General features: G+C 47.7%; 1 protein-coding gene across 4 annotated transcripts in view; it reads left to right on the top strand.

Annotated features, from left to right (window-relative positions):
* obscna (obscurin, cytoskeletal calmodulin and titin-interacting RhoGEF a) overlaps positions 1-11771 on the top strand; it is a 91540-nt gene extending 79769 nt beyond the window's left edge. For 3 of the 4 annotated variants that reach the window (XM_046301598.1, XM_046301594.1, XM_046301597.1), the window contains 11 exons: positions 5082-6837; positions 6947-7078; positions 7179-7301; positions 7709-7876; positions 7970-8075; positions 8247-8486; positions 8703-8920; positions 9061-9117; positions 9387-9483; positions 10446-10595; positions 10760-11771. In XM_046301598.1, coding sequence (XP_046157554.1) covers positions 5082-6837; positions 6947-7078; positions 7179-7301; positions 7709-7876; positions 7970-8075; positions 8247-8486; positions 8703-8920; positions 9061-9117; positions 9387-9483; positions 10446-10595; positions 10760-10940 — 3228 coding nt within the window. In that variant the 3' untranslated portion in view covers positions 10941-11771. The remainder of the gene's footprint in view (positions 1-5081; positions 6838-6946; positions 7079-7178; positions 7302-7708; positions 7877-7969; positions 8076-8246; positions 8487-8702; positions 8921-9060; positions 9118-9386; positions 9484-10445; positions 10596-10759) is intronic. The other variant, XM_046301595.1, reaches the window with a different exon arrangement.
* The last annotated feature ends 776 nt before the right edge of the window (positions 11772-12547 follow it).

The raw sequence follows: 12547 nt of genomic DNA, 5'->3' as shown, positions 1-12547 counted from the left end.
AGAGAATGTCCCCTCACCGTTATACTGTTTGATAAACATAATGGAACCATCTTACAGATCGTATTCACATTTCTTCAGAAATAGCAGACGGCTCCTAAATTACATTTCATGCCAGCTGGACGTTCTCTTCATAAAGCCAGGATGGTGAATCATTCTAAGTTTAGCTTTTAATCAAATTAAATTCCACCGTAGCACCAGCCGGAAATAGAGTAAGCCACCCAGAAAAATACCACTTGAGTAAAAGTCTAAAAGTATCTGGTTTTAAAAGTACTTAGCCCCCTTTTTAAAATAAATTGCCTAAAATGACATACCCAAATCTGCCTGTAGCTCAGGCCCTGAAGCAAGGATATGCATATTCTTGGTATCATTTGAAAGGAAACACTTTGACGTTTGTGGAAATGTGAAGTTAATGAGGAGGAGAATATAACACAATAGATCTGGTAGAAGAAAATACAAAGAAAAAACTACTTAAAAAATAAAACGACATCATTGAAATGCAACAGAAAGGCCCCAAATCTAGTCATCACTCTGGTAATTACACTGCTGCCATCTTGTGGACACCATCGGATGTGCAAAGTTTCAGACAACTTGAAGTATGAGCAAACTATATGACTTTTAGTGTGTAGTCACCCAGGTACATTTGGGCAAATCGTGAAGGAGACATTCACATACCATTTTTCTGCAAGAATATCGTCAAATCTGTTTACTTGGACTTTGATTTAGATTTTCCAGTATTACATTTACATTTAAGTCATTTAGCAGACGCTCTTATCCAGAGCGACTTACAAATTGGTGCATTCACCTTATGACATCCAGTGGAACAGCCACTTTACAATAGTGCATCTAAATATTTTAAGGGGGGAGGGGGTGAGAAGGATTACTTTATCCTATCCTAAGTATTCCTTAAAGAGGTGGGGTTTCAGGTGTCTCCGGAAGGTGGTGATTGACTCCGCTGTCCTGGCGTCGTGAGGGAGTTTGTTCCACCAATGGGGAGCCAGAGCAGCGAACAGTTTTGACTGGGCTGAGCGGGAACTGTACTTCCTCAGTGGTAGGGAGGCGAGCAGGCCAGAGGTGGATGAACGCAGTGCCCTTATTTGGGTGTAGGGCCTGATCAGAGCCTGGAGGTACTGAGGTGCCGTTCCCCTCACATCTCCGTAGGCAAGCACCATGGTCTTGTAGCGGATGCGAGCTTCAACTGGAAGCCAGTGGAGAGAGCGGAGGAGCGGGGTGACGTGAGAGAACTTGGGAAGGTTGAACACTAGACGGGCTGCGGCGTTCTGGATGAGTTGTAGGGGTTTAATGGCACAGGCAGGGAGCCCAGCCAACAGCGAGTTGCAATAATCCAGACGGGAGATGACAAGTGCCTGGATTAGGACCTGCGCCGCTTCCTGTGTGAGGCAGGGTCGTACTCTGCGGATGTTGTAGAGCATGAACCTACAGGAACGGGCCACCGCCTTGATGTTAGTTGAGAACGACAGGGTGTTGTCCAGGATCACGCCAAGGTTCTTAGCGCTCTGGGAGGAGGACACAATGGAGTTGTCAACCGTGATGGCGAGATCATGGAACGGGCAGTCCTTCCCCGGGAGGAAGAGCAGCTCCGTCTTGCCGAAGTTCAGCTTGAGGTGGTGATCCGTCATCCACACTGATATGTCTGCCAGACATGCAGAGATGCGATTCACCACCTGGTCATCAGAAGGGGGAAAGGAGAAGATTCATTGTGTGTCGTCTGCATAGCAATGATAGGAGAGACCATGTGAGGTTATGACAGAGCCAAGTGACTTGGTGTATAGCGAGAATAGGAGAGGGCCTAGAACAGAGCCCTGGGTGACACCAGTGGTGAGCGCGTGGTGAGGAGACAGATTCTCGCCACGCCACCTGGTAGGAGCGACCTGTCAGGTAGGACGCAATCCAAGCGTGGGCCGCGCCGGAGATGCCCAACTCGGAGAGGGTGGAGAGGAGGATCTGATGGTTCACAGTATCGAAGGCAGCCGATAGGTCTAGAAGGATGAGAGCAGAGGAGAGAGAGTTAGCTTTAGCGGTGCGGAGCGCCTCCGTGATACAGAGAAGAGCAGTCTCAGTTGAATGACTAGTCTTGAAACCTGACTGATTTGGATCAAGAAGGTCATTCTGAGAGAGATAGCGGGAGAGCTGACCAAGGACGGCACGTTCAAGAGTTTTGGAGAGAAAAGAAAGAAGGGATACTGGTCTGTAGTTGTTAACATCGGAGGGATCGAGTGTAGGTTTTTTCAGAAGGGGTGCAACTCTCGCTCTCTTGAAGACGGAAGGGACGTAGCCAGCGGTCAGGGATAAGTTGATGAGCGAGGTGAGGTAAGGGAGAAGGTCTCCGGAAATGGTCTGGAGAAGAGAGGAGGGGATAGGGTCGAGCGGGCAGGTTGTTGGGCGGCCGGCCGTCACAAGACGCGATATTTCGTCTGGAGAGAGAGGGGAGAAAGAGGTCAGAGCACAGGGTAGGGCAGTGTGAGCAGAACCAGCGGTGTCGTTTGACTTAGCAAACGAGGATCGGATGTCGTCAACCTTCTTTTCAAAATGGTTGACGAAGTCATCTGCAGAGAGGGAGGAGGGGGGGGAGGGGGAGGAGGATTCAGGAGGGAGGAGAAGGTGGCAAAGAGCTTCCTAGGGTTAGAGGCAGATGCTTGGAATTTAGAGTGGTAGAAAGTGGCTTTAGCAGCAGAGACAGAGGAGGAAAATGTAGAGAGGAGGGAGTGAAAGGATGCCAGTATTAGTGACATCAGGTGCTGTAGGTCTCCTGGAGTGCAGGCAGTGTTCCCCCGATGATGCATTGGGCAAACCGCAACACCCTCTGGAGAGCCCTGCGGTTGCGGATGGTGCAGTTGCCATACCAGGCGGTGATACAGCCCGACAGGATGCTCTCAATTGTGCATCTATAAAAGTTTGTGATGGTCTTAGGTGCCAAGACAAATTTCTTCAGCCTCCTGAGGTTGAAGAGGCGCTGTTGCACCTTCTTCGCCACACTGTCTTTGTGGGTGGACCATTTCAGATTGTCAGTTGTGTGTATGCAGAGGAACTTGAAGCTTTCCACCTTCTCCACTGCGGTCCCATCGATGTCGAAAGAGGCGTGCTCCCTCTGCTGTTTCCTGACTTCCACGATCAGGTCCTTCGTTTGGTTGATGTTGAGGGAGAGGTTATTTTCCACCCCGCCAGGGCCCTCACCTCCTCCATGTAGGCTGTCTCACCATTGTTGGTAATCAGGCGTACTACTGTTGTGTCATCTGCAAACTTGATGATTGAGTTGGAGGTGTGCGTGGTCATGCAGTCATGGGTGAACAGGGAGTACAGGAGGGGGCGGAGCACTCACCCTTGTGGGGCCTCTGTGTTGAGGATCAGCGAAGTGGAGGTGATGTTTCCTACCTTCACCATCTGGGGTTGGCCTGTCAGGAAATCCAGGACCCAGTTGCACAGGGTGGGGTTCAGACCTAGGGCCCTGAGCTTAATGATGAGCTTGGAGGGTACTATGATGTTGAAGGCTGAGCTATAGTCAATGAACAGCATTCTTACATAGGTATTCCAGTGTGCAGTGCGATGGGAATTGCGTTGTCTGTGGATCTATTGGGGCGGTAAGCAAATTGAAGTGGGTCTAGAGTGCCTCTCAATGCAGTCATGGAGTTCAGTTGACATCTTGAAGCAAGTGGGAACAGCAGACTGGGATAAGGAGAGATTGAATATGTACATAAACACTCCAGCCAGCTGGCCTGCGCATGCTCTGAGGACACGGCTAGGGCCGGCAGCCTTGCGAGGGTTAACACTCACTGTCCTACTCATTTCCACCACGGAGAACGAGAGCCCACAGTCCATGGGAGCGGGCCGCGCCGGTGGCACTGTGTTATTCTTAAAGCGGGTGAAGAAGATGTTAATCTTGTACGAGAGCAAGAAGTCCACTATGAATAGCTCTTCTCCCCCGGCTTCGTCTTGGAGCAGCCTCAGGGATAACATAAATTGCCCTGGGGAGTACGAACAAAGGATTCAATTCTGGAAAGTTGTATTCCTGGTCGTAATGCTGGTGAGTTACCGTCGCTCTGATATCCAAAAGTTATTTCCGGCTGTATGTGATAACGGAAAAAAAACGTTCTGGGCTAATGATGTAAGAAATAACACATAAAAAAACGAAATACTGCAAAGTTCCTTAGGAGCTAGAAGCAGAGCTGCAATGTCTGTCGGCGCCATCTTGCCATCAAGATTGTATCGTTGCTTATGTACGAGGCAGATAAAAAAAATGGTTGTTGATATGGCATTATAGGACGACTGAATTCTTTGGAGGAGCGTGTCTTTGGTAATTGGACGAGGGGCGCTCTTTGAAAATTGGAATGGATAGCCTTCTTGAACAAGCGAAATGTAAGTACGTGAATTGTGAATATTGAAAAAAGCATGAGGGCAAAATCCTCAAATATTTAAAAGCTCAGTCAACCATATAAACCCCTTTATTCATAGGCTACTTTTGGCCAATGGCCAGGATAAAAAGACACACCTACTGTATGCGATGCTGCTAAACCAGCCTTGATTAAGGGGAAGGTAGGCTATGATTGGTTTTTAATCAAATCAAAATGGGGAAAACAATTTTTTTCTGTTTATAAATTGAGATTCACAGGCAAAAAAAGGCACATCTCTCCTTCCATGGTGACTGCGTCATGGCTAGATAGGCTGCGCTTCCAGTCTCAAAATCCATTCCATTATCAACTACCTCCTTTAAGACGTGCTTTTTGTGGGTCTTAAAACTTCCCATCAGCGCTGCAACAAATTGTCACTTTTGCACTTGTTTTTAAGTGCACACCTCAGCGCAAGCGAGCTGATGTTAGACAGGTAAATCGCGGAACCTGGCTTTAGGGCTGGAAAATGCCAGTGCGCCAGTTTTTTAACATGACAAAATTGCAAACACCCTGCATTTGAAACATAAGCCTCCTTTAGCGCCAGCCGACAGTCTTTTAACTCTGTCCAGTGTTTTCTTGTCTCTTCTCTCTGTTTATGTTTTCTGAACTGTCTTTTCCCAGCTCTGTATGAATTCTCTGTCTTCTCTCTCACCTGCATTCTCTCCCCTCTCTACCCAGCGTTCTCTGACCTGCCTGGGCTCGGTGCTAATCCTGAAGCCCATCCCAGAGCTGCTGGATGCCCCTCTTCGGGAGACCTCCATCACAGCCCCCCGGGACCCCCATGAGCCCAGCAGCACCTCCATGAGCAGCGGCTCCTCCTCTGAGTACGACGAGGCCGATGCCTGGGACTTTTTCCACCATTGCACCACAGCTGACGAGGATGAAGACGAGGAGGAGGAAGAATTTGACCCCCTCATGGAGAGAGCCAGGATCCCTGAGCCCTTTGCCAAACTGAAATTGGAGGAAGAGGAGGAGGGGACCATGGAGGAGGAGGAGGAGGAGGAGGAGGAGATGGGAGGACAGATGAGAGTGCTGGAGAGGAGGCTAAGCAGGCAGTCTATAGGGTCCTCGGATGCGTCACAGCAGCCGACACCCCAGAGGGAGAGGAGGGTCAGCCGAGAAAGCAGCCCGTCCCTATACCTCTCCGAAGGGGATGATGGCTCCGCGTCCGGGAGTGAAGGAGGCTGCATCGCCAGGAGCAGCCTGATCCGCAGCACTTTCTACAACAGCTCCGCTCAGCTCTCGCCCATGTCCGCTCGCCACATGACCCTCAGGGACAAGTTCCAGGCCAAGAAGCAGGAGAGGGGCCGCAAGCCACTCCGCAGAAGCCTCTCTAGCCGCCTCAACGAGCCTCTCATTGAGTATGTGGAGGACGAAGGCGAGACCAATCACGGGCAAAGGCGAGGGTCTTTGCAGTCGTCCATGCTCAAGTCCTGCTCCTTTGACAGCGGGGTCAGCCTCTCGCACAATGCACCACCACAGAGGAGGAGCAAGTCGTTGGACGAATACTCCCGACGCTCACCAGGATCCGCCAAATGTAGAGAAGAGGAGAGTGCTTTGAATCTTAAGGAGGATTTCACTGACAAGGAGGAAGAGAAGAGCTTGGACGTTTCCCCTCTCCAAGTGAGAGGTAGAAGAGGTTCAGTGGCAGTGGCTCCCAAACAGCTTACGGCCAGGCTTCAGGAACTATGTGCAAAATCGCCCCATGCTGGTCCAGAGAAGAGCCTCAGGTCAGAGGAGGAGGCGGGGAACCTGGCTGGCTCTCAGTACTCCCTGGCTGAGTCCCTCATCCTGGAGCATGGCTCTGAGGGCTCCAGCAGGCTGGACTCTTGTGAGGAGCTGTCCCATGGCTACCCTGCAGCCACACAAAGAGGGAGAGCAGGGGATGAGTATGATGACCAGGAGGAGCCCCTGATCACAACGTCCCCCTGCTCACTGCTCCAGGGGTCTGAGGCTGTGGAAGCTAATAAGGAGCCCCAGTGCCGGAGCGGCCAACTTCAGATCCCACCGAGAAGGACAACCCACCCCAACCAGAACCCAACGGCCAGAAATAATGGTAAGGTAGAGAAGACGATCCTGCCGGTGAAACCCAGCCCCAGCCTGTCCTTCAAGGCCCCAGAGAGACCCTCGAGGGCCAGCGACACAGAGGCACGTCTCCAGAGGCACGAGTCCACCCCGGCCCTCCAGGCCAAACCGCCCTCGGGGAAGTCTCCCAGGATGTCACCCAAGGTTGGGTTGATGAATCTGTTACGTAGGCAGTCCTGGGCGGGGCATTCCTACTCACAACTGGAGGGCACAGAGCAGGGACCCACGCTAGGGGAATTGGAGCCCAAAACCCCAACCATGTCACTCAGGAAAAAGATGAGGGCATCAGCCTCTAGCCTCACCAAGCTGTTCACCAAATCATCCAGCAAGGAGGACTTAACGAAGGGAGGTGAGCTACCATGCACTTTTAGTTTCGTACACTTTTTCAGAATGGAATCCCTCTCATGTAGGGGAAACAATCAGAATGTCCACCCTTTATGTTTCTTGGTGTGATGCAGGGCCGATTGTAAAGGGTTCCTCTCCTGCTCCACCTGAGCAAAAGGCGAGCGCTGGCTTGGAGAGTGCTAAAAAGAAGTCCACATTATTTTCATTTAAAATACCTAAAATACCTGCATTCAAGAAGAACAAAGGTGAAGTATATTTGGACTCAATTTGCAATCTACTCAGCAGGAGAAAGGCTTTGTGTGCCTCTTTGCAAGTCTAATGTTTATCTTTCTGTTTTCTCTCCAGAGATGCTCATCCACCTGACCAGGCCTGATGTGCACCAGTTGGAGGCAGGTGGATTTCTGCTAGTATGGAGACCAGTGCAGTCCAGGGACCAAGTGGTTTACTGTGTTCAGTACAGCACAGACGGTACGAAATACACTGCTTACAGATCACACAGATTTGCATATTGATTTTCCACAGAAATGTGTATGTCACTGGAGGCTGGTGAGGGGACGACGGCTCATAATAATGGCTGGAATGGAGTAAATGGAATGGTATCAAGCACATGGAAACTGTGTCTGATGTGTGTGATATCATTCCGTTTGTGCCGTTTCAGCCATTACCATCCGCCCGTCCACCCCAATTTAGTACCATGAGTCGCCGTACCACCAGCCGCCTTTGGTGTATGTGCAGTGAAGTGAAGCGACACTAAATTGAACAAGTTTAACACTGTCTACCGGATGTTGACAATGATGATGATGATGATGATGATGCACCTGTTGCACATGAAATATTATAATTATAAAACATTCTCATACCCTCTACTGCCACAGGTGGGGAGTGGAAGCTACTGTGCGAGGAGGTGACAGACAGTTGCTACGTAGTGAAGGACTTACTCAGAGGAGCAGGATACGTATTCAGGGTGGGCTGCATCACCAAGAAGGGGGCAGGACCTTTCAGCGACCCTTCACCCCCTGTTGTTATGGCAACCCATCCTAAAGGCAATTAGTGTTAATTGATGAAAGTTTGTTTTTGTGCCCTACGTCCCTTTTTGAGTCTGTGGCCAGACGTAACAGTTCTCCTTTCATCTACAGAGACCCACATTCCCCTCATCCAGACCGAGTACCCAGGATCAAAGGGCAGTGGGTCAAGAGGTCAACCTAGCCACAAGACCTACAGCTTCCTCGCAGAGATCAACAGGTACTGGACGGTCAACACTGGGTTAGGAAAGTTGTCGTTTTTTTCCTACGTGACGTGAATGTGTACTCATTCAGCATTTCTTTACTGCACATCTGTCCTTCCTACCTGTAAAGCACAGATGTGTGTGCAATCTCTCTCACCGTCTCTCTCTCTTCGTGTTGTCCATGTCAGGGGTCGTTTCAGCGTGGTGACCCAGTGTCAGGACGGCCAGAGCCAGCAGCTGTTTGCTGCCAAGATCACTCCTTACAGGCCAGAAAATAGAGCTCTGGTGCTCAGGGAGTACCAGCTGCTTAAGAAGCTCAACCACCCCCACCTGGTGCAGCTGCACACGGCCTACATTACCCCCCACTGCCTGGTGCTCATCCAGGAGCTGTGTGCTGGCAGAGAGCTGCTCTACAACCTGACAGAGAGGTCAGAAAGACACAGCTGCCTGCTATACACTGCAACATTACTTAGTAGTGTTTTGGGAGTGTGTTAGTTTTGTAGCGTTGCCTGGCTAATGGGTTTTGCAATTTCCAGAGTGTGGTTGCAAAATGTGTTATTTACTGTACTTGGTAAAGATGCAGAAGATGGGTTTTAGATATACTATGTTCCCCCTCCCTCCCTCTTTTTTTCAACCCCAAACAGAGATCTTTATGCTGAACTCCATGTGGCAGAGCTGCTGGCTCAGATCCTGGGTGCTGTGGACTACCTGCACAGCCGTCGCGTCGTCCACCTGGACCTCAAGTCGGACAACATGCTGGTGACGGACCGCAACGTGCTGAAGATCGTAGACCTGGGCTCCGCTCAGTCTTTCACACCCGGACAGACACTCAACATAGAGGACATTCCGGGACAAGAGAGAGGTACATCAAGAGAATGACTGGAAAGGATGAGCGGGGAGGATGGGTGGATAGGGATGATAGGCTGAACAAAAGCTTGCCTAACTTCATCACTCAACTTTGCTCTTGAAGAACAGTTACATCCGTCTTCCCATTTCACACAGAGACTCCATCGAGCGCCTCTCCACAGACAACGGGCAGAAACAGAATGGCAGATGGGGGTACGCTAACCCATGGTTAACTGTTATGCCTTTCCTAACCCTTACCCTAACCGCACTGAAACAATGCCAAACCTTAATTAACCTAACTGTTTTTCCTAAACCTAACCTTAACCATAACCTTAATTCATTTCAACCTTTGTGTTCTGCCGCTGGATTATAAACGTTCTTCCTTGAAAGATTGACTTCAATTCACTGGCACGTACTAATGGAAACAATGGAATGTAAAACTCTTTTGAAGAATGCCCTCTCGATCTGTCATGTTTTGTCAGTTTACATTGTCCTTCCTAAAGCTCCAGAAATCCTCGACGGACAAGGAGTCGGACCTGAGACCGACATCTGGGCTATTGGGGTTTTGGCTTTTATAATGTAAGTAAGAAGGGTTGTTCCACGAAATAAGTGCCTTTTTGTGTCCCTTTTAATATTTTAAGTAGAAATTGTGCACAAGTGTTGCATTTGAAAAGCCAGTTACATTAAATGAAGACCACGTGGATGATTCAATATACAGTATCTGACTTGCTGAAGTGCCAAAATTGAGCATTTTGACATATCCCTCTGTGCTCCCTGTGTGACTTCTAGGAATATATTAACCTATTTAACCTGAACATGTTTTCACCGTCATTGTAAAGCTATAATTATTATGTTGTTTTGACAAAGTCATTTCTGGCTGCTATTATTTAATCTGACCCTGTTACGTGAACTGAACTCAAATTTGAATATGGTGAAACTTGTTCCTTTTTAAGTAGTCAAACCCCTGTGTAAAAGCAGGTGAGGAGCTGGTTCTACTCGTTTTGGCCATTTTCGGGTGTTTTGTGGTGGGAAACTGAGCGGGTCGAGCACAACACTTTAAACCTGTTACCCATAGACAGGCTAGAAATATTTTAACCATGTCATTTTTTTGTGAAGCTTGCATGGTTTTTTGTTTTATTGTCATTTCAATGTCAATTAAGACCGTTTTTCAAAGAAAAACTGAAACCCCCTGCGGGCCGGATTGAATGGGCTCGCGGGCCGGATCCGTATGTTTGACACCCCGCTATACATCCATACTGCCATTTATTCTTCAGTTTCTCCTCTGATATGAGGGGACTGCGAGGGGACACACACACACACACACTCTAACACACACATTATTTTTGTATTAATATTAGTATTATATGTTTTTTATTTTGCGTTTGTGTATCGTTGGATTTTACATTTTTGTTGACTGGCCTCATCTATCAATGTTTTGTTACTCGTCAGGTTTTGTGTTTTTTTGTGGACCCCAGGAATAGTAGCTGGTGCTTCTGCTAAAGATCCAAATAAACAAATATGTCCTCCCTCTCACCGCCTAGGTTGAGTGCAGATAGCCCGTTCCATTCAGACCTCAACTGGGAGAGGGACAGAAACATCCGGAAGGGGAAGATCCAGTTTGGCCGCTGCTACCCTGGTTTGTCAGAGGGAGCAATCAACTTCATAAAGAACACACTGAGCATCAAGGCCTGGTGAGTCGATTGACCACATCTGACCAGGACCTATACAGTACCCATTGCCTATTTGAGATGGACAAGCACACCCACAGTTGTTTCCTTGAGGGGTAATTGGTAGATAGTGTTAACAAACCATTTCAGAATGTTCCTGATGTGTTTCATCTGATGCGTTTCTTCAGGGAGAGACCGTCGGCGGCTGAGTGCCTCCAGAACCCGTGGGTACGAGGCGAGCGGGCCCCCTCCAAACACAGAGACTCCATCTTGTGTTTCTCCACTGACAAGCTGCAGGCTTTCCTCACGGAGAGAGAGGTGAAACGAGACCAGGTCCGCACCAAGCTGCAAGGACCGTTCTTCCAATAATTACACTTCTCTCTGTTTAGAGTAGGGCTTGTAAGGACTTACACATGAACTGGCGCTGGATGACGTCTCTTCATAGCCCAGATCCTGATCACAAAATATGTGACGTCTTACAAATGTTGCCCTAAAATGGAGAGTGGTCAAATGTGTCCGTATCAATGGCTGCCTATAGAGTTTTGTTAAAAGTTTGTCTGAAGGACTTAGACTTTGGCTTTGGTTGAATGACAGCGCCATGGTATCAGGGAAATGTTTAGTTAAATGCTTCCTGCAAATACTGTTGCATGAGTTTGAAAACACGATGATATTGATGTGTAAAATGCATCATCCCTTTGAGTTTGCAGCACTGGACACTAAAACACATTTGACATTTACATTTGAGTCATTTAGCAGACGCTCTCATCCAGAGCGACTTACAGTTAGATGTTTGTAATAACAAAGGCTGTTGCATCTCGCCATTCAGACAATGTTTGTGTTTTTTTGTTGTGAATCTTAACAATATGTTTGCGGTTCATTAGCCAAAGGGAAAGATCAGAGGAGGATGATTCATGTGCACAAAGCATAGCAAGGGCCCCTACCAGAATACGGCTTTGTCTCACAAAAGGAGGAACATTGAAATATTTATATATAAATATCGATAGATATTTACACTACTGCAATGTTTTCAACTGTCTTATTGTTATGTATAAATGCAGAAACAGATTATATCAACGGAGAATAAGATCACGAGTACACTAAGCATATTTTTGATGATCCTTCGTTTGATTTTGTGGCGTATACCTTGTGACGGCTGACGGATGTACCTGAAAGGCTAATTAAACAGAATGTCAGTGGTAAGTTTGACCTGCTTTTTATTCATCTAGCTCAGTTGCATGCAAAAACAGACACACCAAGACACACACGTTTTCCTTTCTGCTGGAAGGCTACAGCAAGTAACCTGAGAGTTAAACTGACCACCTCGGGACTGACCTGTGACCTCTGAAAGCTGTGTGTTGAGTGCTCGGGTCCTTACCCAGCCAGTTACATGTTCATCCACAAATACACTCAACAACACACATCCCTCCCTGTTTTTGTGTAACATTACTCAATAACTTTATCATTGATTAAAACCAAGAGAGAAAATTAGACTACAGGATACAGAATGGTTTCTTACTATTGGACCAAAGAACGGTTTAGATTAAAAGACAGTGTAGTGTTTACCTCAAAGGTATTCCGCTGATGTGACATTTCACAGCTAAGACAGTTTTATAGTTTTACTACTTCTCGGGTTGTTTGTCCATGATATGTTGGATGGTCATCACACATGTTAAGTCAGGGGCATGTTAAGTATAATGTCGAACCTTGACATTGAAGGTTTAGGTGAAGGTCTAGTGGCTTTGGCAGTAGTTTCTATTTGTCGACAGGAAGTAGACATTTACTAGCATCTACTGTATACTCGACACGTACTGTTGAAGTCAGAAGTTTACATACCTCAGCCAAATACATATAAACTCTGTTTTTCACAACTCCTGACATTTAATCCTAGTAAAAATTAGGATCAGCACTTTATTTTAAGAATGTGAAATGTCAGTATAATAGTAGAGATGATTATATATTTGAGCTTTTATTTCTTT

The sequence above is a fragment of the Oncorhynchus gorbuscha genome, linkage group LG15, assembly GCF_021184085.1.
Source record: "Oncorhynchus gorbuscha isolate QuinsamMale2020 ecotype Even-year linkage group LG15, OgorEven_v1.0, whole genome shotgun sequence".
In the NCBI taxonomy this organism is placed as follows: Eukaryota; Metazoa; Chordata; class Actinopteri; order Salmoniformes; family Salmonidae; genus Oncorhynchus; species Oncorhynchus gorbuscha.
The sequence above is the reverse complement of the archived record's forward strand: the minus strand, read 5'-3'. Positions and strand labels throughout refer to the sequence as shown.